This window comes from Rhinolophus ferrumequinum, chromosome 20 (genome assembly GCF_004115265.2).
Source record: "Rhinolophus ferrumequinum isolate MPI-CBG mRhiFer1 chromosome 20, mRhiFer1_v1.p, whole genome shotgun sequence".
NCBI lineage: Eukaryota > Metazoa > Chordata > Mammalia > Chiroptera > Rhinolophidae > Rhinolophus > Rhinolophus ferrumequinum.
In genome coordinates this window covers 10,176,087-10,200,597 of record NC_046303.1, presented here as the reverse complement: position 1 = coordinate 10,200,597, position 24,511 = coordinate 10,176,087, and the positions used below count along the sequence as shown (strand labels likewise).

General features: G+C 37.6%; 1 protein-coding gene across 3 annotated transcripts in view; it reads left to right on the top strand.

Moving 5' to 3' along the window:
- Window positions 1–24,511, top strand: part of BBS9 (Bardet-Biedl syndrome 9) — a 364,058-nt gene that overhangs the window by 81,408 nt on the left and 258,139 nt on the right. For all 3 annotated transcript variants that reach the window (XM_033088825.1, XM_033088826.1, XM_033088827.1), the window contains exons 7-10: window positions 5,878–6,052; window positions 12,475–12,559; window positions 18,968–19,151; window positions 19,796–19,925. In XM_033088825.1, the coding sequence (XP_032944716.1) occupies window positions 5,878–6,052; window positions 12,475–12,559; window positions 18,968–19,151; window positions 19,796–19,925 (574 nt within the window). The remainder of the gene's footprint in view (window positions 1–5,877; window positions 6,053–12,474; window positions 12,560–18,967; window positions 19,152–19,795; window positions 19,926–24,511) is intronic.

The following is a 24,511-nucleotide window of genomic DNA, read 5'->3' as shown; positions in this document are numbered from 1 at the left end:
GAAAATGCTCTGGGTTATGCCTGGTAGAAAGAACTTCTGGGCATGGAAACACGTGTGCGCGCGCACACACAGTGCTACACACCATTTTCGTGAATAGACTATAATTTAGTAGAGAGAACTGTGAATCTAGCAGTCAGTTCGACATGTGATTGATTACCAGTTTATGTATCATGTTAAAACTTTGACTACATGATATTTTAACACCAGGAAATGAGACACACTATTTAATAAGTATTCATTTCAGGAGTCCACCATAATGGAACTTTCCTGTCTCCACCCCTCTACCCCACAGGCACAAAAATTTTTCTTTGCTTTTGAAAACGAAAAATGCCGATTTCCAGAATCCTTTCAAAATGGTTTTGGTAGGCCCTTGCTCAGTTTGTTCCTAGAGCTTGCAAATCACAATGGTTATTTTTCTCTCATCATGGTGAAGATCAATGGGATAAATATCCAGATTTTAAATTCTGGTGAAATCGTCAACCTTCCTAATTATTTTAACTTTAAAAGATATTTTATTTTTCTCTGTACAGTTTAGGCATACTTTCTGAGGAAGCATCATTAAGATATTGTCATCTTTTCAATCTCTTGCTTTTGCATTTTATATCCTATTGGTAAAACTTGATTCATTCAGTGGATCAAGTCTAACTGCCTCTGCATGGTTTTCTAATATGTTCCTTTTCCCTTCCAGAAATTTCCTCTATTTTTACCTTTGACCCCTGTTCATTCTACCTATCCTTCTCAGTCTAGGATGCATCCTACCTCTATCATGAAACCTTTCCCAGGAAGGTCACTGTAATTAAGCTCTTTGATTTTCCATAGTAGTGCTTAGTCTGTTTCATGTCATTTAGATTGTCTATCTTAACTGATATTATTTTGAAAAAATGGATGCAGTGTGGCATAATGGAACCTCCCAGGGAACATGGAGGTATAATGGAGCCAGATAGATTCTGATTTGAGTACTAGCTCTGTCATTTTCTAACTCTTTGGCATTAGACAAATTGTTTAAAGCTGTGTGGGTTTCAGCCTTCTCATGTGTAAAATGGGACAATTGTCCACCTTTTAGAGTTATTAACGATTATAGCTAATAGGCTGGATAAATGTTTAGCTCAAAGGCAGGAATGTAACAGGTGCTCAGTAAATGGCAATAGTAGTTATTATTGCTGTTGTTCAGTATTTCTTACAGCTCCTAATATAATACTGAGCATGTGGTGAGGTACCTTTGAGTATGGTTCATGGCTGGGTCATTGAAATAGCTCCTGAAATCCCATCGCTTTTATGAAGGCTTCCTGTTGGCTCTGTTCTATCAGAACTACAAAACTTTCATGGCTTCTTTGGACTGTTCTTTCTGTTCCCATTATCTGTAAGGGGAGCCTCTGGTATGTATTCTGAAGTGGCTTCCAAAACAGTGATTTGAAGGATTTATTTATTTATTTTTGAGTAATGTTTTGGATTGATCCCTACATTTTTCTAAATGTCAGCAGCCAGGATGGTAATAAATAAAGCATTTTTTACTTACTTTAAATGCAGTATGTGAAACACATAGAATAAAATCTCAGCAAATCGAGCTGGAGATGAATAAATTATTTTGCCTAGCTTACTTCAGCTTAACAGACATTTATTAGTGTATCTCCTACGTGCCAGGCATTTTATAGTTCTTGGATTTACAAAGATGAGTAAGATTTGGTTCCTGCTTTTGAGTTTAGTCTAGGGTGAGCGAAAAACACAAAACCTGACCATTTCAATCGATGATTAGGTGAAAGGTGGAGGTAAGGATGGGGTCTGTGGGCTCACAGATGGAGGGCGGTTGAGGGGGAAAGAGAAGACTTCCGGGAAGACATGAGCCCCGGCCTGTGATGTCAGTCAGAGGACAAATGGGTCGATCCACTTGATTTAGGGACAGAGACCCAACTCGAAGTGGCTTCATTATTTATGGGAATCTGTTGCCTATAATGTTCACAGGTAGGATTGGCTGCAGGTGAGGCTTGATGCACTGATTCAAACTGTATCTTTCATGGCCCTGGACAATCCAAATGGCCTCTGGGATTCCATACCTTCTCCTCTTCACACGTTTCTCTCCAAGGGGGGAGAGTAAGTTTTTCTCTAGTTCCATCTAGCTCAGTCGAAGGATTTAGTTTCTCTCATTGGCTGTAAATTATACCCATCCCTGAACCGACCACTGTCACTAGTGGGATACTAATTGATTTACGTAAGTCAGGGTTACCCTCCAGCTTAGAATAAAGTCAGTCTCGTTCAAACCTCATGGCTAAAGATGAGAGGAGAGGGCACTGGATGACCAGGAGGCAGCTAGCAAAAGTTTACTAGACCAGGAGAAGAAAAGTGAAAGCGTGTTTTGGGGAAAGGTGAAAATATAAGCAAAAGCAAGGAAGCATGTACCTACCATCTAAAATGTTTGTGGAAAACAGCAGTTCAACATTGATACAACACGTAGTATGAGACTTAGAAAATAATTATAAAATAATAATGCGATGGTGTATTTACCACCTGTTGGATCTAGTGTCCATATATTGCTTCATTTAACTCTCACAACTAACTAAAGTAGGTGCGCCATCTTGTAGATAAAGAAACTTGAGCCCAAACTCACAGCTAATAATTGGTGGAGCTGGACTGAAGCCCAGATTATCTGACTTTAAAAGCAGGCCACATAAACATTACAGTATATCAAGTACTCTCCTCTATATTGCTAGAATTTTAGGAAATAAGACCTCATATTGCATGCTAAGGAGCCAAGTTTCCTCTGGGGCTCAAGTTTTCTTTAGCTTCTAGCTCTTTGGCATACGGTGCTAAGGCACTGGTTCTCACATTTTTGTATTCATCAGATAGGCTGTAGGGCTTGTGAAAACCCAGAATTTCTGGGTCCTAAAACCAGAGTTTCTGTCTCAGTAGATCTAGAGTGGGACCCTAGAATTTGCTTTTCTAAGAAGTTTCTCAGCTAAGCCGTTGCAGGCGGTCTGAGAGCCACGCCTGGAGGACCACTTCTTTGAGGTCTTTGGGAAATTGAAATTTTGTGGTTCAATGATGTTCCACATACCGAAATGAACTCAAATTTTATTGATACTTCTGCTTGGAAATACACATGCTCTGACCTCACACTCTTTAATAATACAGATGTCAAGAGTATATTTGGTTACAGTAATATCCTCCCCCCAAAACCAATGTCATTGCATAAGTGTTTCATTGATTAGGTTTCTTGTCTGATTCTTGACTTATTAAGATTAAATTTATTGCTCTCCTTCTAGGTCCCATTCAATTCACTAACGGTCAGTCTCCCCTTGATTGTTAAAAAAGTATATTAGTATACAAAAGACATACATTTAAACACTTTATTGGTCTACCTTTTTATTATGAAAAAATTTAAATATCAGAAAAAGTAACCATTAACATTCATGTTTCCATAATCTAGACTCAATAGTTAAAAATGTACACACACACACACACACACACTTTTTTGATGAACCATTTGAATGTAAGTTACAGATCTTGTACCACTTCACCCATAAATATTACAGCACACATCTCCCAATAAAAACATTGTCTTATGTAATTCCAATTCCAAGATCACACTTAAAGAAAATTAACGATAATTCCTGTTATGTAACATGTAGTCATATTCCAATTTCTGCTGTTGTCCCAGCGTCTTCTATTCTTGGTTGGTTTTGGTACCAGGATCCAATCAAGTGAAACTAAATTCTAAGAATCATCAATGCTGGATGGATCTTCAGACTCAGATTAGTTCTGTGTTATTTAAATACAGGTTTGATTGCTTTAACAAAGACCCAGCTTAATGATGGCTTAAATAAGGAAGATGTTTATTTCTGTCATATTTAACCACCTGGAGATAAAGTGGTCCAGGGCTTGTAGGGTGGCTCTGCTGTACTCAATAAGTGCCTTCCATCTCTGAGGCCCAGATGGCTGTTCCAGCCCTACCATCGTGCCTGGAAGAGGGGAGGGGGGGTGCATAGTCAGTCCTTTTAAGGACATGTTTGGATGTTGTACATATTACCTGTGCTCTCATCTCATTGGTAAGAATGTAGTCATATGTTGTGCCTCTAGTAGAGGTCTGGAAGTGAAGGCTTTATTCTGGATGGCCGTGTGCCTTGTGATAACCCAAGTACTAAAAGAAAATGACTACTTGTGGCAGTTGGCATCTCTGCCACAAGTTCTCTGTTGCAAATGACTGAGCTATACCAAACTATGTTAAATATATTTAATAACTCCTAATCCATTACAATACGACATTTCTCTTTTTAAGCTGTCTAGAGCTAGTCGTCGTGCCCCCACTGAACTCAGAATGTTATTCCTTTTTGAATTATTTGATAGGTATTTTATAGCTGTTTTGTCATCTTTTTTATTAGGGCATAGCCGTCACTGCTCAGAGGTGTAAGTGTCTTTACACCTTTTCTAATTTGCTATTTTCTTTTCTCTGGGCTGGGAAAGCAGGTAACAATACACCATAATAACGTTACGATTTATTGTGTGTTTTATGTGTGCTGTACAGTGTTAGAGACTTTTACATCTTTAACTTTGGAGCTTTTATGCAAGTATACTCGTTTTACAAATGAGGAGACTGAAGCTCCGGGGATATCAGTAATCTGTTTATGAGAACTACAATTGTTAGACCCATAATTAAAAGAAGAATTGATGCCTGAGTGTCGAGACCTGGGAATTTTCCTATAAAAAGTTTGCGCGATTTTCATTACAAAGACTTTGCAGCATCTCTTTAGACAATTTAGAGGCATTTTTATACTTTTTCATTTTTGCTGGATGCAGATTGCTAAATAGTTAAATTCTCCATCAATGAGGTACTCGTCTGAACAGATCTTTGTGAATACACTTGTACAGCTTGCATACAAACTCATGCCTTTTTTGGAAGCCTTTAAAAAGCATAGTAGATAAATATTAGATTTTAAAAAAATGTAAAACAGTGACTGCAAATCCTACCACGCACTGAGAGAATTCTCTTCACAACGGCATCAATAGGAACGATCCATTTCCCAGAATGGTTCAGATGTGTGTGCAGTGAACATTCATATGCTTAAGACAGTATTCCACCTGGAGTATCTATCAGATGATAGAATTATTGAATCAGGCAAGATGGGGTAGAGTGTGTTGTGATAATAAACACCCCAGAATCTCAGTTTATTTTCGTTTTAAAAAACCTCCTGGCAGCATCCTTTCTTTTAAAAAATTACCCTTGTGCCAATAGTCAGATAAAATAATGTCATCCACTTCTATGTAGTTTATTTTTTTTTTTGAGCAAAGTATTCTTTAAATTGCAGAATTTAAATATATTATGTTGGCACTGCTATCCAAAGTAAGATGGGGTAGTTACTACAGGATATACTATCTATGGTAAGTATGGTTAGAGAAGACAAATTAATTAAACGATTGACCTTTTGTTTATTCCCTTAAGGAGTAGCTTAATTTTTCTCTGATGTGCTTCTTCCCTACCTAATACACTAATCACACTAGTAGAACATGGAAAGTTATATCCTCTAGATCTTTTTCAGATTGCGGGTACCACGGTATACGGTATCACAGAAATAATCCTTATCATCATCTCAGTGTGTTGCTCTCACGGATTATCTTGAGCTAGAGTTTTTAGTATACAGTAAGTGAAAATAAATGTATTTAAAGTTCTAGACATCATCTGAATCATTTAAAAATTGGGAAATGTACATATGATAGAAAGTAACCTGATAGCTTCATCAGTTTGTAATTTAAAGTTTAAACTGCTCATTTTGTTCTGTGAGGGGAAAAATTAACTATGTCATATTTGTTGAAGATAGTGATAAATTAAAACCACTATATTTATTAAAAAAAGAACAGGCGACCTAATTTCCTCTAATTCTGCTGTAGGTCGAGATTTAATTTGTATCCAGTCTATGGACGGGATGCTGATGGTGTTTGAGCAGGAAAGCTATGCTTTTGGACGATTTCTGCCTGGTTCCCTTTTACCTGGTCCTCTTGCCTACAGTTCCCGAACAGATTCCTTCATTACTGTCTCCTCCTGCCGACAAGTGGAAAGTTACAAGTAAGTTTGGATGTTGAATCTTTGAAATCATGATTTTTTTTTTTTTGGTGTGTTATGTTACTGATTAATTCTTTTCCACAAACAGCTGAGATGTTACAAATGAAAAAGAGACTGGTTTCTTTGACAAAATGGATTGTCGTGACTTAGAGGTGTCATTTATATGTTGTAAAATATTTGAAAGGCAGACTAGTGCAGAGATGGAGAGGAGGGTTTGGAGAGAGGCAGGCCTGGACTGGAATCGTGATTTTGCTCTGCACAGCTGTTTGATGGTCAGTGTCCTTATCCTGGCTGTAAAGGGGTTAGTAATGGCTATTTTGACAAGCTTTTAAAAAAGAATTAAATGCGTGCCCTGTTGCCACCCCATAGAAAATTCTCAGTAATTATCGGGACTGTTCTCTGAATTATAAATAATAAAACAGTGTGAATGACAAAAGCCAGATACAAAGATGTACATATGGATTTTTTTTTTTTTATGACAAAGAATGTATGTAACATAAGAAGAATACTGGCCAAAAATACAAGTGTTGTTATGAATGTTGATAGTAGGACAGTTCATACTAGAAGTGAAGTCTTGAAAATGACCCTGTGAAAACACTTTATGCTTTTTGCTAGAAATCCTTATTGATTTTGGTGAATTGTGTTTGATAGAGATCTTTTTCTCCTGTTACAGGCTACATTTCAATAAAAATTAAGGTTTTAAGTTTTTGGAGGGTGTCTTTTTTTGTTGTTGGAAGGGAGAATGGGAAAAAGAAAGTAGAAATCCATGCTGGGAAAAGAAATAGAGTTGGAGGATTACATGTCTTCAGTAACTTTATTGTTGTTATCTTACTGATGGCAACATTTAGAACTTCAGACGTCTAAGCAACACTTCATTATAGCTTTTCAGTATTATTTTTGGCTGTAAGATTTTTCCCAAGGCAGGAAGAAAATATAAATTCATCAGGCAAGAGCTGTAAATTTTTGTCTTCAAGTTTCAATATTGTGTATATAGCAAGTGAATGCAGCTTTCCCTTCATAAGTGGCACTCTACCTTTTGTGAATTATTGTCAAGGCATCTAGGATTCAAAACTCTGGAAACAGGCAAATGTTTTGTGACTAAGCAGAAGTTAACCGACGGAGGTAGTGTATCATTATGTCACATTCCTTCTATAACTCCTATGGCTCTGGTCCAAAGGAGATGAATGAATTGTGGCATTGCTACTGGTAATAAATAAAACATTATATTTACCTTGAGAGGTTGAGAAAAATATCCGTATAATACATTCAAGCCTGCCAAAACTTAAGCAATATTGAGGAGATCTGCTTTTCAGCTTTCCACCCAGTTCTGTGCCTCAAGTCCTGCCAAGCAGCGGTACTGGCAGTGCTGCACTGGGGTCACAATACAAAGATTTGAATGCTCCATGACTTACACTTTGAAATATGTGCGTAGGAATTAATTTGATAATAACTCCAGGAGTGATCGGATGAGGAAACAATGTGTAGGTTTCCTTAATGTGTCAATGTAATCCCATGGAAGCTTTCACTGTTTTAACTGTGGTAATTCAGTATATCAATCTATTAAATTCATCTTCATCTATAGGACTAAAAAATACACACTTTACCCATTAAGTGGATCTTTTATAATGGTAAAAATCTGTGAGGTATGTGATTATTGTGAAATGGTGACAATCGAGAGGGTTTATAACATTAAATAGTATGTTGTATTTATATATGCCTTCAAGTTTAATAGGTTAAATTAAATGTTAATCCCTGGTGCAATTTAGGGTGGGCGAAAGCATGAAAACTATGTTCTTTGGAGGCTTCATTAAATATATTTATAATCAGTCAATAGAATGTCATCAGTTAGTATAAAAGGCTTTTAAGACATAATTCATTTCTCTTTTTGATATTGATATTCAGTTACTTTAAAACAGGCTCAATTATGTTCAGATTGGAACTAGGGAAGGCCGTGGGTCTCAGACTTTAGCATGCATGAGTCACCTGGAAAGCATGGTGCCAGATCCGATGAATAAGGTGGATGAAGACACACCGTAATGTTTTTATTCGACTGAAGTTGCCGTACTAGAACCCATGTGTGACATGGAGCCTTTCTGTTGTGATCACAAAATATGGTGAATGCTGCTGCCGAGTGCCATCCAATGGAAAGGCAGGGATCTTCAATACAGGAAGTGGAGCATGGAACTTTAGTAACAGTGTGTGACAAGTTTCAACTTGTTTGGTGCAGTCAGTGGGATGTGAGCTATGGTTGAGAGAAGGTGTGTTTTAAAGTGTGCCGTAAATCATCTTCCATCATGACAATACCCGTGTCACATATTGCTTCTGGTATGGCAATTTCTGTCAAATGAAAACATTACAGTGTGTCCTCATTCACCTTATTCACCGGCTGTTGCATCGTGTGACTTCTGGCTCTTCCCCAAAGTCAAAATGATTCAGGACATCGAGGCATCCATGACAGCGCAGCTAAAGAGACTCACGAAAGAGGACTTCCAGAACTGCTTCAGAAAGTGTCAAGAACGATGGGATAAGTTTGTTCAAAGTGAGGGGGAGCATTTTGAGGAGGATTAATGGCAATGTGCCTCTTACTGTAACAAATTTTTTTATTAAAACATTCACTGTATTGTTTGATCACACCTCGTATATACTTTGCACAAGATTTTATTTTTCTCTCCTCTTTGCTCTGGACTTCCCCTGAAGTAGTGCAAGTACCCTGTTTCCCCGAAAATAAGACCTAGCTGGACAATGAGCTCTAATGCGTCTTTTGGAGCAAAAATTAATATAAGACCCAGTATATTATATTAATTATATTATATTATACCAGGACTTATAGTAAAATAAGACCAGGTCTTGTATTAATTTTTGCTCCAAAAGACACATTAGAGCTGATTGTCCAGCTAGGTCTTATTTCCAAGGAAACACGGTAGCTCCTAATACATTGCTAACTAGATAATAGGCTATGTAGATCAGTATTTTAAAATGCATTTGTTGACTTTAATGGACAGTACTTTAAAAAGAAGATTGTGTTCTTCACCAGCGTTGGGCCCTTGCCAAATTGAAATATTTGGTGTTCTCCATATCTGTCCAGGGCTTTTCTCTCTCTCCTCTTTTGCTCATGCTGTACTCTGTCTGTGACGTTCTTCCCTCTTCCTTTGCATATGAAAATCATGTCTGGAAGACTCCTGTTCCCCTTTAGTTATTCCCTGACCTGGCTGTAAGTAACAGCTCCTCCCTATCAGTTCGAGGAGTAATTTTCCACTTCTTACTATTCATGCTTTCATTGATGTTACACATTTGCTTGTTTTCCTTCTTGACCGAGCTCAATGCTCCTTGATGGCAGTGATTTTGTATCCCTACTATTCCCCGGAAATACCTCTCATTGTACCTTGTTGAAAGTAGGTGTAACAAAGATTTGGTGAAGGAGTGAAAGTCTGTAAGGAAAGTTTCTATTTTGTTAATGGCTTCTTTCAATGAAAATGATTCTGGCATCAAGAATGTTTTAGCTATCGTTGAAATGAAAATAGTAAGGCTCTGTATCCAGAGCTTCTATTTCTAGGAGAGTTCCTCAAGTTAAATATTGAGGTTCCAAAATCTCCTGGTGACTGTGAGTTGGCAACTATGTTTTATTTGAAACTAAATGATTTGGGAGGGTTTGCTCTTGTACTCTGTGACACCTCAATCCATATTTTAGGTACTTGCTGCTGTTTTTACGATGTGGTGCAGAAGCGAACTAAATTATACGTTTGAGTTTGTCGTTGGTGCTTCACAAAACTTAATTAAGCATTTGTGGTTGTTGGGTCAAAAAGCACCACTGTTCACCTGAACTTAACTGTCTTTGTGATTCCTACTTTCTGCTCTGAGAAGCATGTGTGACACTCTGCCATGAATCTTATTACATTGGGCCTGATTAGTCTTCAATAGTCTCAACAAGGGGCATCTTACTCTTTAGCTTATATCACGGAACTCTTGAGTGGTAAGAAGGAAAAAAATCCAAGTTTTTTTCTTTACTTCAGAATTTCTAAGTCTGCTTGTAATTGTTTGGTTTTGGAAATAGATTTACACGTACATTATGGGTCACAGTTCAGAGGATTTAAGGAACCACCATAAAAGAGATGCTAGTATAAGTGTGTCATCATCTAAATTTACTGTCAGTTACGTTTAGTAATAAAATACCCTTCTGAGCTGTGTTCCAGGAAGAGAAATGGTCTGAATTTGGAAATCAGGAGTCAATTTTGGCTGTGTCTCTGCCTGCAGTTTTGATGTTAATGAGGCCACTTGAGGGGCTCATTTATTTCTCAGATGAAATAATAACTCTTTGTAGTTATATAAGGAGCTTCAAACGGCTCAGAAGCTTTGGATTTTTGCAACGATCTCATTAATATCCATCCCATCCTCTGGTTGCTTGGTGTCTACAGAAAATTAACCACCTATGTAATTAATTGCCTGAGGTTAGATCCATAGTAGGACCAAGCTCTGGGCTGAAGTTCTAGTCACCAGAGCACACTACTTCTGTTACCATGAACCGGGAAGAGGAAAACAATCCTATTTGGAGTTTGCAATGTGAGGTTTAATTACTTGGCACTTTTGGAGACTTGGGGACTTTGATGGTCAGTCTCAGTTGGTGTGGAGACATTTGCTGCAGTTGCCTAGGGAATTTTTTAGCATGGTTTTTACAAGGCTGAGATCTTCACCCTCCTACCTTCTTTGTCTCATTTCCCAGTCCTCCCCACCATGCATCTCTCCTAAATGCCGGTCCTGGCCTTTCATGTCTCTTTTACTGCTGCATGCCTTCGCATGTGCTGCTTGCTCTGCCATAATGCCTTTTATCTCTGCACCAGCATGATGAGTTTTCACTCGTTCTTTACAATCTAGCTTTCTCCTCTTGAACCTATACCAAGAGCAAATATATTTCCTCCACCCCTAGTTTTGTTTCTGCCATCATGCTCCCTTGGTATGATGTGCGTACCTTCTGTTAGCACAGGGCGCTCTGAGTTATCCTTATTTGTTTGTGTGTGAATCTCTACATCTACTTTGGGAGGTCCTGATGGATAGAGACCATGTAACAGTTTTTTTTTCATTGTCAGAGTTTGTATTAGATCCCTACTGTATGTTTATTGAATGAATGAAATGCATATACATTAAGCTTTCATATTAACTGTAAGACTGATTTTTATGAATGCCTTGCAAAATCTATCTTAATTCATGGTCAGTCTGCATCCAACTGAAAGTGGGGGCTTTTCCCAAATGGAGTAGTCCTGATTGAGATAGGATGGTACTGAGGTAAGAGTTGGTATATGACATTTGAATACCTGTGCATGTTTATTTCGGTGCTTATATAGATGTCCCACATTGCCTTTATTCATTCAGCTCCTGGATGTTCACACTCTGAGATGTCTTTCTCTTACACAATATGAGGTATCGGAATGTATCATTTACTAATTCTCATCTTAGCTATGGAAGAGCAATGCAACGAGTTTTGATTCAATGGGAGGGAAAGGAATCTATGAGCCTGACATTTCTTCATTTGGAGTAGGATTATTGCTCTAATGTGCCATTAAGTAATGGGAAACAAGCAAATTTAAACTTTCTTGGCTAAATTAATAATTTCTAGATTGAATGATATTTATACATTATTTTTAAGAATGATTTGAGCTAAATGTTAACTATTGACATAAAAGCTCTAAAATATTTATAGAAAGTCATAATGTCCATTACTTAGAACTCATTTTATGCCATATAAACTACTAAATGATTGATCTCACTTTATATAAATCTGTATCTGTCTATTTGTTAATCTATCAGTGAATAATTGAGCACGTCATATATGCCAGACATTGTACTAGGCACTACATTATTTTTTAATTCTTTTAATAATGCCTGAGTTAGAGATTATTATCCCCATTTTATACATGGGGAAGATAAGACACAGAGTATTTAATTTGCTAAAATTCACTCAACTAGTAAGTTGTTTAGCTGGCGATTAAACTCAGGTCTTCTGGGTTCCATAGATGATGTATTAATAATTTCTGCTAATTTGGCTGCTTTGCATTATTTACATTTTAAAAAAATTTAGTGTTTTGGTGCTACATCTTTCTTAGTATTGTTATTTGTCACATAAAATTCTAATGGAAATGCTTTGGTAGTTGGCAGAACTATTTTCCCAACATTGAATTTTTGGACATATGGTTATAATTTCCGGATTATGACACTTTCACTTAATTTTATGTCTCAGTATCATTTAGTGATAATTCAGCCTTAAATTCTATAGTTTTTAAAACCAAGGTAAAAGTGATTCATAAGGTTTAAAGATTATGGGTTTTTATTTATTTAATCTTTTTCAGCTTTATTGAGATTATATGCTTTTTAAGTTTAAAATAATTTACACTTTTTATCTATAAGTCATTTTTAATTTTATATCTTTCAAACAGGTACCAAGTACTTGCTTTTGCAACGGACGCAGATAAAAGACAGGAGACAGAACAGCAGAAACTTGGTTCTGGAAAAAGACTAGTTGTAAGGCCTTTTCTTTAATATGTACAATTTTCAATAATGTTATCTTTAATCATAGATGTTTGTTCAGAATAAGAATTCCTATTCTCCAGCAATAAAGATACCTTCTTGCTCACGGTCATAATATACCAGATTACAAGGTTGCTTCCCTAGAATTATACATGTCCAGATTGGGTCACTTTTCATTGAAGTGACTATAAATTAACAAAACAAAAAGGGAAAAATTAAAAAGAAAACCCCTTTAGCAGGTAAAAAAAAGTTGCTGCTAATAGACATGTGACCAAATATATAAGTAAAAGATAAAAATGCACAGCCCACAAAGATAAAATTAGCTCAAAGACAAAGGTGGAAGTTTGATAACTTGAAAAATAGTTTGAAGAAAAATTGTAAAGGATAACTTCTCAGTTTAATGGAAATAAGGGAATAGAGGATGATTGTGAACCCTTCCTTATCCTGAGACCCTTCACAGACAGGAAGGCGAAAAATAGAAGGAACTGAAAATTAGGATGGAACCAGTAAAGTGAATCTGAGAAGGGCACATGCAGTATGCATGAAGAAATAATGCGGAGTTTAGAATGCCGAGGAAATAAGACTACCAGAGAAGACTAATTTTCTGTATTAGGATACAGAAGTTAAGAGAGATGGTAGAAAGGAAGGTGAACTTGGAGTCAAGAATGCGACGAAAACATTTTCTCCATGGTAGTTCATGGTCGTAATAAAAGAGAGAGCACAACATATACAAATTAGACACATCTTTGCACAGAATTTGGAGGTACCCCAGTAATAATGCTTAAAGCATAGACTTTGGAGTCAAATCTCGACAGCAATACTTCTTATTTTGAGGAAGTGTGTGACCTTTCCCAGTCTCAGTTGCAAAATGGTGATAATAGCTATTTTACAATGTCGCCGTTAGAAATATATATAAAGCACATAGTAGAATGTCTGGATGGTGATGATGCCAATGGTCATATGATCAAATTGCCCTTGACTTCCTCCCCAGTAGTAATCTTCCTCCATTATCCCTCATGTTCTGCACTCCAGCCACTTGGGGCTGCTCATTGTTCCAAATATGCCCTGGCTCTTCTTGATTCTAGATTTCTGCATATGTTTTTTTTTTTTTTTTTCCCATCTGGAATAGCCTTCACCATTTATTCACAGGTATTTATTGATACTGCACTGTGACTTACACTAAGGATGTATTCTGAAGGCAATTATAGTTGAGTGACTTTTCTGTTCTCAGTTAATGAGTAGAGTAAGAAATAGTAGTAAACCTTCCTTTCATTACTCCATCGTCACTTGGCAGGACTGTGACGCCATGGGATATTACTAAATCTATTGCAAAGGGACAGAATTGATCCAGTGGAATGCTTTTAATAAGGTAGTTGTGGGAAGGCAGTTAATATTGGATAGATTTAAGTCTGTCATCTGGTCATTTTGGATTTCTATTTGTCCCATTGTTCTTTTCCCTGTTTTTCTGTTTTCTTTTGGAGTTTTTCAGTATTTTTTATGATTTCATTTTATCTTTTTTGGCTTATTAGCCATAATTTTTATTATTTTAGTGGGTGCTTCGGAGTTTATAATATACGAGGTGTGATAAAACAATATGGTGAATGTTTAAATAAAAAGATTGTTACAGTAAAAGTCACATTGCCATTAATCCCTCTCAAAATACTCCCCCTCACTTTGAACACACTTATCCCATCATTCTTGCCACTTTCTGAAGTGGTTCTGGAAGTCCTCTTTCGTGAGTGTCTTTAGTTGCACTGTTGTGGCTGCCTCCATGTCCTGAATTGATTCAAAACGTTTACCTTTCATGGTCATTTTGACTTTGGGGAAGAGCCAGAAGTCACACAGTGCCAGATCCACTGAATAAGGTGGATGAGGACACACCATAATGTTTTTATTTGACAGAAATTGCTGTACAAGAAATGATGTGTGACACGGAGCCTTTCCGTTGTGATCACCAAATATAATGGATGCTGCTGCCGAGTGCCATCCAGCGGAAAGGCGGGGGTCTGCTTTAGGGGAAGCAGCACGTCGAACCTTAGTAACACTGTGTGACAAGTTTCAACTTGTTGGGTGCAGTCAGCCAAGTGCAAGAGAAGGTGTGTGTTTTAAAGTGTGCCATAAATCATCCTCATGTCACCATCATGACAATGCTCCGTGTCACACATTGCTTGTGGTACACGGCAATTTCTGTCAAATAAAAACATTACGGTGTGTCCTCATCTACCTTATTCACTGGATCTGGCACTGTGCGACTTCTGGCTCTTTCCCAAAGTCAAAATGATTCAGGACATTGAGGCAGCCACAACAGTGCAACTGAAGACACAAAAGAGGACTTCCAGAACTGCTTCAGAAAGTGGCAAGAATGATGCAATAAGTGTGTTCGAAGTGAGGTGGAGTATTTTGAGGGGGATTAATAGCAATGTGTCTTTCACTGTAATAATTTTTTGAAAATTTAAACATTCACCGTATTGTTTGATCATGCCTCGTATATCTTGAACTTACTACCGTCTACTTTCAGGTAATATTATACTACTTCACATATAGTATGAGATCTATACTTCTGTTTCTCACCTTCCAGCCTTTGTGCTATTGTCATATATTTTAATTTTACATACACTAAACTCCATATTATATTATAATTTTTGTTTAAATAGTCAATATATTTTAATAAGATTTAAATGATAAGAAAATTATCATATATTTACCCATGTAGTTACAACATTTCTGGTACTCTTCATTAATTTATGTAGCTTCAAATTTCCATCTAATGTCATTTTCCTTCCTTTTGAAGGACTTCTTTCACATTTCTTTCAGTGTGAGTTCACTAGTGATGAATTCTTTCAGTTTTTGTACGTCCAAGAAAGTATTTTTGCCTTGTGTTTGAAAATATATTCCTTAGGTATGAAATTTTAGTTTCACAGATTTTTGCACCCCAGTATTTTAAGAGTTTGCTCCACTGTCTTCTTACTTGCGTTGTTTTCCATGAGAAATCTGCTGTCATTTATCTTTGTTCTTTTGTGTCTTTTTACTCTAGCTGTTTTTCATATTTTATCTCTTGCTGAGCAATTAGATTATGATGTGCTTTGTGTAGTTTTCTTTCTTTTTTGGGGAGCTTAGGATTTGTTGAGTTTTTGCATCTGTGAGTTTATAGTTTTTATGAAATTTGCAATAGTTTTAGCTGTTAATTCTTCAATATTTCTTTTGTCTTCCATTTTTTTCCTGTCCTTGGGAGACTAGTTACAGATACATTTAGGCTACTTGAAGTTGTCCCAAAGCTTACTGATTTTCTTTTTATTTTATGAAAGTCCTTTTTTTTCCTCTCTTTCATTTTGGATAATTCCTACTGCTATATTCTTAAGGTCATAGTATTTTTTTTTACAGTGTCTAATCTGGTATTCATTCCCATCTGGTTGCTTTTCATCTCTGCAAGTTCAAGTTGGACTTTTTTTTTTTAATATCTTCTATGCCTCTACTTAATTTTTTGAAAATATAGAATACAGGTATAATTGTTTTAATCTCCTTGTTTTCTAATTCTAACATCTGTATCAGTTTTCTTTTTTCTTTTTTCTTTTTTTCTTTTTATTTTTTTTTATAAGAGTTTATTGGGGAACAGTGTGTACTTCAAAGACTTTTTTCCAAGTCAAGTTGTTGTTCTTTCTTTTTCTTTTAAAGATTTTTTATTGGGGAAGGGGAACAGGACTTTATTGGGGAACAGTGTGTACTTCCAGGACTTATTTTTTTTTCCAAGTCAAGTTGTTGTCCTTTCAGTCTTAGTTGTGGAGGGCGCAGCTCAGCTCCAGGTCCAGTTGCCGTTGTTAGTTGCAGGGGGCGCAGCCCACCATCCCTTGCAGGAGTCGAACCGGCAACCTTGTGGTTGAGAGGACGCGCTCCAACCAACTGAGCCATCTGGGAGCTCAGCGACATCTCAGCTCAAGGTGCCGTGTTCAATCTTAGTTGCAGAGGGTGCTGCCCACCATCCCTTGTGGGACTAGAGGAGTTGAACTAGCAACCTTGTGGTTGAGAGCCCACTGGCCCATGTGGGAATCCAACCGGCAGCCTTCGGAGTTAGAAGCACGGAGCTCCAACTGCCTGAGCCACTGGGCTGGCCCATCTGTATCAGTTTTGAGTGGATTTTCAGTTGATTTGTTTATCTCCTCAATGTGGATCACATTTTCCTGTTTCTTCACATGCCTGGTAATTTTTTATTAGATGCCAGATACAGTCAATTTTACTTTACTGGTTGCTAGATATTTTTGTACTCTTCTAACTGTTATTCAGCTTAGGCCTGGGACACAGTTAAGTTAGTTGGAAGCACTTTGATCCTTTTGAGTCTTGCTTTTCAGTCTCCTTAGGTGGGGCCAGGGCAATGCTCATTCTGGACTACTTATTCCCTACTCCCGAGGCAAGACCCTTCTAAGTGCTCTGACCGAGATCCCTTTGTATTACGAGGTGTCCCGGTCTGGCTGGTGGGCACAGGCAGTATTCGGCCCTCTAATCCTTTCTGGTGGTTATTTCTCTGGCCTTGGGTAGTTTCTTGACATAAATGTGCTGATAAATGTGCAGCTGAATATGTGAGAGGATTCTCTCTCCTCTTGGGCACACTTCTTGCGAACTTGAGCTGCCTTATTTTCTCTGAACTTTCATTGCCCATCTTCTCAATGGGCAGGGAGTTTGCTGGGCTTCCCCTCAGTTCTCCCTCCCTGTTCCATGGCCCAAGATCTCTCTCGGGGCTGGAGCAATCATATCAGTCACCTCATTTGTTTTCTGTCATTATGGAATTGCTGTCCTTTGTTGTCTAATCTCCAGTGGCTTGCGAACTGTCGTTTCATATATTTGGTCCATGCTATGGTTATTTTAGGTGGGATGGTAACTTTTTTCCCTATTACTCCATCTTGGCTGGAAGTGGAAGAATTTTAAAATTATTGTTTTAGTAAACCTCTGTGTTTTTTGAGACTTATTAATTTAGAATGTTGTGTATTTTCCAAAGGGGGAGGTCACAAAGAGTGGCAGTCAGTAAGTAGTGAAGGGAAAGTATTTAGTGGCTAGATCTGTCTGAGGCCTGCAGCCTCAGAAACCTGATTTGCCTGTTCTCTCTCCAAGTCAGAGACACATCACCCCGAGTTACAGACACTGATGTACGATGCTAGAATGCCAGCCTACTGATATGTAATGAGAAATGTAACTGCCACGGCGCTGACATTCATGTCTTGTGTCCATTGGGATCTTTCCATATCGGTAGGCTACACTTGAACTAAATGGTAATCCAATGATTTCTCGGTGTTGAATCCTTTTAAAATCAGGTTATTTGTTTTCTTGCTATTGCATTGTCTCACTTCCTTATGTATTTTTGGATATTAACCACTTATTAGATGCATGGTTTGCAAATATCTTCTCCCATTCCATAGATTGTTTCTTCTCTCTATTGATTGTTTCCTTCGCTGTGCAGGAACTTTTTAGTTTGATGCAATCCCTAGTTTTTACTTTTATTGTTTATGCTTTGGGGGTCACATCCAAAAAATAATCTCCCAGACCAATGTCAGAAAGATTTCCCCTATGTTTTCTTCTAATAGTTTTACAGTTTCAATTCTTATGTTTAAGTCTTTAATCCATTCTGAGCTGATTTTTACATATAGTGCGAGATAGGGGTTCAGTTTCATTCCTCTGCATGTGGATATCAAGTTTTCCCAAAACCATTTATTGGTGAGACTGTCTTTGCCCATTGTGTATTCTTGATACTTTTGTGGAAGATCAATTGACTATAAATGTATTGATTTGTTTCTGGGCTCTCTATTCTCTTCCATTGGTCTAGATGTCAGTTTTTTATGCCAGTATTGTGCTGCTTTGATTAGCATAGCTTTGTAATATATTTTGAAATCAGGTAGTGTCGTGCCTTCAGCTTTGTTCTTTTTGCTCAAGATACCTTTGGCTATGTGTACCTTTTGTGGTTCTGAATTTTAAGATTTTTTTTCTATTTCTGTGAAAAATACCATTGGAATTTTGATAAGGATTTGCACCTGTAGGTCACTTTGGGTGGTATGGACATTTTAATAATACTAATTCATCTAATCCATGAACACAACATATCTTTCCATTTATTTGTGTTCTTCAATTTCTTTCAAAATGTTTTATAGTTTTCAATGTACAGATCTTTCACACCCTTGGTTAAATTTATATGAGTATTTTGGAAGCACTGAATAGCTAATATCATCTGGTAAAAGATGGGGTAAAAACTACTAGAGTCTACAAAATACCAAATATGGTCATAGCAAAAACAAAAAAGTGAATGAAGATTAGCCAGCATTTATGTCTGCTTTGTTGTAAAGGAGTTTCTTGTGTTGCTATGAAAGTAACTGAAATGTTCTGTTTTTAGGAACTGAATTGATTTTAGGTTTTCTTTTGCAGGTAGACTGGACTCTAAATATTGGAGAGCAAGCCCTTGATATATGTATTGTCTCTTTCAATCAGTCGGCATGTTCTGTTTTTGTTCTTGGTGAAAGAAACTTTTTTTGCCTAAAGGATAATGGACAAATTCGATTCATGAAGAAACTTGATTGTAGCCCAAGTTGTTTTCTCCCATACTGCTCAGGTGTGTAGAAAGATTTTCTTTTATCTTTTCCATGTGGCAAGGCTATGTTATATACATCAGAAAAAGCCAAACTCATACACATACATTTTAAACATCTAGGAAAATAGTTTTATACTGAACGTGTAATGGAACTTTTAACTTTTAAAGTTTGAATAGAAGTTTGATATAAAGCACACATTTGGGTTTGTCAGTCATTTTACTTTGTACAAAATGGCTTATAGAACTGGCTTCAGGCATACATTAATGCTTTCCAAAATGTGGCTTTCAAGATGCTTCCAAGAGAACATCAGACTCTTTTATAAGCAGAATGGAGCATAGTAATGCCTAATAGAATGACTTATCTGTAGTGAATGCCCAGTAAATCAATCGCTTAACTATGTTAAATATTAATGAAATTCATGCTTTCTAGATGAAATGAAAAAATGTTGGCCACTATCTGGTTAGAGTTTCCAAGTCTATAATTTTTTTCTTTTTGATATTGGTAGCTTGAAGTTGAAAAATAATGTTTTATTACTTAAAATCTTTATGCGTTAACATCAAGATATTATAATTAGTTTGTATCATAAATCTCCTAAAAGGGATATAATATACTATTGCAAATGACTGTTTTCTTATTATCATCTTTTTCTATCTTCAACCTACAGTTTCTGAAGGAACAATAAATACGTTGATTGGAAACCATAATAACATGTTGCATATTTATCAGGATGTGACACTCAAGTGGGCCACTCAACTGCCCCACATTCCTGTAGCAGTAAGAGTGGGCCGTTTACAGTAAGTGATTTAACGTCATACATTTTTTTTTAGAGAATCTTAGGGAATTCTCTAGAAGGTCTATAAAGCAATGGCAAGTGATTTTACTAGAAAATGACAAGTGATATTGTAGTGTGAGTGATGTCAACAACAGAAATAATTTAAAATATAACTTATTGGAAAAGAAGCAGACAAAGCCTAATTAGAACCACTAATCATTTTTAGTTCGTGTCTCTAGTGAGATAGCCTTTGTATATTCAAGATTTCAAGAAAATAGTTTGTCCGGCAGATTCTTTTCTTTAAAATAGAAAAGGATTTCTTAAAGCATTTGATGGGTCCCATTTGAAAATCACTTACTGTTAGACTGTGAGAATATTTTACTTCAAAATTTGTTTCAGACCTTATTATGTCAAGTGGTGCAGAATTTCTAGTGATTATGTGTTTTAGACTATTTAGATTTTAAATGGGGCCATTTTGCATTTGAAATGAAAGACAAGATCTGTATCTTAACATTAAATTTACAAAACTTATCAAAAATGAGAGAAATGAGATCTCTAAGTGTGTAATTTTTCTAGGTTGTCAGTCCAAAAGGCAAGATCTCAGGTTATGTTAGGCATTGAATATCTTGGTAAATGTATGGAAACACACTTTCTATAAAGCTTCATGGGTTCCCAGATCAATTCAGATCTTATTATATTATTGTATTGAACACTTACAAACCATATGTAGAATTCTTCAATGATATATATAGTATCTGATCAGTAGGACTAATACCCCACTCAATTAAGAGGTTGAATATTATATACCACATAATGACATTTTGGTCAATGATGGTGGTCCCATAAGATTATAATGGAGCTGAAAAATTTGTATAGCCTAGTGACGTTGTAGCTGTCATAACATTGTAGCACACTGCATTGCTGGCGTGTACTTGTGGTGATGCTGATGTAAACAAACCTACCAGGCTGCCAGTTGCATAAGTATAGCACATACAATTATGTACAGTACAGGATATTTGCTAATGATAATAAATGACTGTGTTACCGGTTTGTGTGTTTACTATGCTACACTTTTTATTGTTTTTCTCCCCCCCTTTTCCCGGCCACCTCCCCCCCCCCCCCCCCCCCCCCCCCCCCCCCCCCCGCGCCACTCCGGTTCAAGTCGTCGTTTCTCAGTCTAGTTGTGTAGGACACAGCTCCCTGGCCCACGCTGGTGTTATGAGACTTGCGCTCCCCTGGCTGAGACAGTCAGTCGCCAGTCGCAGCTCAGCACCGGCTGCCGGCCGACCACTCACGATGGCTGCCAGCCATGCTGGCTGCCGGCCACTCAGGCTGGCCACTGGCCACTCACGGCAGCACACAGCAGCCCACGGCAGCTCATACCGACCTCCGGCTGCTCACGGCAGCCCAGCTCCAGAGAGAGCCATTGTTCACAATCTTAGCTGTAGAGGGCGCAGCTCACTGGCCCATGTGGGAACTGAACCATTGACCTCTGTGTTAGGAGTATGGCGCTCCAACCACCTGAGCCACCGGGCTAGCCCTTATTGTTATTTTAGAATGTACTCTTTCTATTTATAAAAAAAGTGCTGTAAAACAGTATGCCCTCTTATGATGGCAGCAGCCTCATATATCTCATGTTCACAGAGTCTCTCGATTGCATCATTTTCTCTTGTGCTTGATTTTATCTTGTGTTGTGTTGTTCATCATAGACCCTTAAGCATACAAAATGCACTGCTAATGTTTCCAGTAAAAGCCCGTCTCTAGTGATTGAACGCAAAATGAAATTAAAAGTGATTATAGACCACAAAGGTGGAAAATCAGTGATGGGTATTGCTTGTCAGTCAGGTATGTCCCATTCCACCATGGCCGTGACCTTGAAGAACAAGAACAAAGTTACAGAAGCTGTTCATGGATCTGCTTCACTGAAGGCAACGAGACTAATGAAAATTCGAGAAGGGCCTATAGTCGACATGGAGACCCTTCAAATGACCTGGTTTGAAGACCAGACACAGAACCATATCTGTGTCAACATCACGGCGATATGGCCAGAGCTAAAAGTTTGCTTGTGACGTTGAAAGAAAAGGCTGGACTCGACTACACTCTTCCATTTACTGCTAGCTCTGGGTGGTTTAAACAATCCGAGAATCGTTATTCATTACATAATGTGAAAGTGAGTGGTAAGTGTGTGAGTGTTGATGTGAAGGCAGCTGAAGAACTTTTGGAAACTCTAGATAAGCTGACTGTGAAGGAAAATTACCAGAGCAAATATTCAGTGTGAGTGAAACCACCCTACTCTGAAAGGACTTTCATCTGTAAGGAGGGCATGTCAATGCCAGGTTTCAAGGCTTTCAAGGACAGGAGACAAGTCTTGTTTGGGAGGTGATGTTGTGATCTGGCCTAGCAAGCACCCTAGGGCTTTCAAACATGAGTAAGCACACAGTGCCAGTGTACCTCAGGAGCAATAAGAAGACATACCCGAGATGACACCGCTCCTCTTTCAAGATGCCCTCTTGAACTGCTGTGCCAGCAGAATGGAGAAGTAGTGCATGGAGAATTAAATACCTTTGAAGATTTTGTTTATTGTTGATAATGCTCCCAGACACCCTCCTTTTATTGGTGATCTTCATTCCAGTATAAAAGTTGTGGTTCTCCCTCCAAATATCACCTCTTTGACCAACCAATGCATCAAGAAGTTATAGCTGTTTTTAAGGCCTGCTACCTGATGAGGACCTGTGCCCAGGCTATTGTTATAACTGAGGAAAAAACTGAGAAGATGCTGATGAAATTCTGGAAGGATTAAACATCTGTGGCTGCATCAAGAACTTTGCTTGTGCTTGGGGTGATGTCACCAAGTCTGTGAATGGCATCTGAAAGAAGACACTCAAGAGGTTCGTCCATGACAACGAAAGATTTGCCAAGGATGAGGAGGTTGCCAGAATCAACAAGGCTTTGGTTGAGTTGACAAACAACTTGAACCTGGGACTGGATGAAGATGGCATTGAGGAACTCCTCGAGGTGGTTCCTGAGGAATTGACTCATGAGGAGTTGTTTGAACTGCAACAGGAACACAGAGCTGAAGAAGAGACAAGAGAAAAGGAAACTGTAGGAGAAGAAAAAGAAGAACCTCCAAAAAGATTGACCGAGAAAGGTTTAACAGAAGCTTTTGCAGACCTTGACAAGCTCCTTATAAAGTTTGCAAACATGGACCCCAACACTGAAAGATTTTCTTTAATAGAGAGGAATGTTGATGATGTATGATTTGCTTACAAGGAAATGTATGATGGAAATAAGAAACAAATCAAGCAAATCATTGTGGACATATTTCTGAAAAGAGTGGAACCTTCTCAGGAAGAGCCTCAGGCAGGTCCTTCAAGAGGTGTTCCAGAAGAAGGCAGTCTGATCATAGATGATGACAGTTCCATGCCTGTCATTGCCCCTGACGACCTTCCAGTGGGTCAAGGTGAGGAGGTAGATGACAGGGACACTGATGGTCCTGACCCTGTGCAGGCCGAGTCTCGTGTGTGTTTGTGTCTTAGTTTTTAACAAAAAAGTTTAAAAAGCAAAAAAAAAAAAAGAAAAAAAGAAAAAATTAAAATAGAAAAATGCTTATAGAAAAAAATTTTTGTACAGCTGTACAAAGTACTTGTGTTTTAAGCTCAGTGTTATTACAAAAGGGTTGAAAATTTAAAAAAAATAAAAAAAATTTAAAGTGAAAAAGTTCCAGTAAGCTAAGGTGAATTTATTATTGAAGAAAGAAAAATATTTTAAAATCAATTTAGTGTAGACTGTGTCCAGTGTTATGAAGTCTACAGTAGTTACAGCCGTGTCATGGGCCATCACACTCACTCACCCTCACTCACTGACTCACCCAAGCCACTTCCGGTCCTGCAAGCTCCATTCGTGCTAAATATTCTATACATGTGTTCCATTTTTTATCTTTTATACTGTGCTTTTGCTGTACGTTTTCTATGTTTAGGTATACAAGTACCATTGTGTACAATTGCCTGCAGTATTCAGTGCAGTAACATGCTGTACAAGTTTGTAGCCCAGGAGCTACAGGCTGCACCACACAGCCTAGGTGTGTAGAAGGCTGTACCTTATAGGTTTGTGTAAGTGCACTCTACGCACAGTGATGAAATCAGCTAGTGACACATTTCTCAGACTGTATCCCTGTCATTCATTGATGCATGACTGTATAATGGTGGAAGCTAAATTAAGGGCATTCATATTTGCATTACTGGTTAATCTGAAATTTGAATATTGGGAAAATGGAAATGTTTTGAAAACATTGAATATTTTAAAAAGAAGGTGCTGTCTCATGTTTTATGAGAAAATATCATCATATAATTATAATCGCTATGCACATAACACAAATTATAGTTATTTTGTAGTTGAAGGAAAATTTAAAATTTTGAGATTGGTCTTTGCAGTATCCACCAAATGGTCTTTGAAGTTCAACCAAATACTCAGACTCACCAGACATTTTACATCAGATTTACTTAGAAGGATTTAGAACAGGAAAAACACCTTGCCAGCACGGCAATGTCAAGTATTTCTCTTCTGGAGAGTAATTCTTGCAGCAGTCCATATATCCATCTAAGAGCTGTT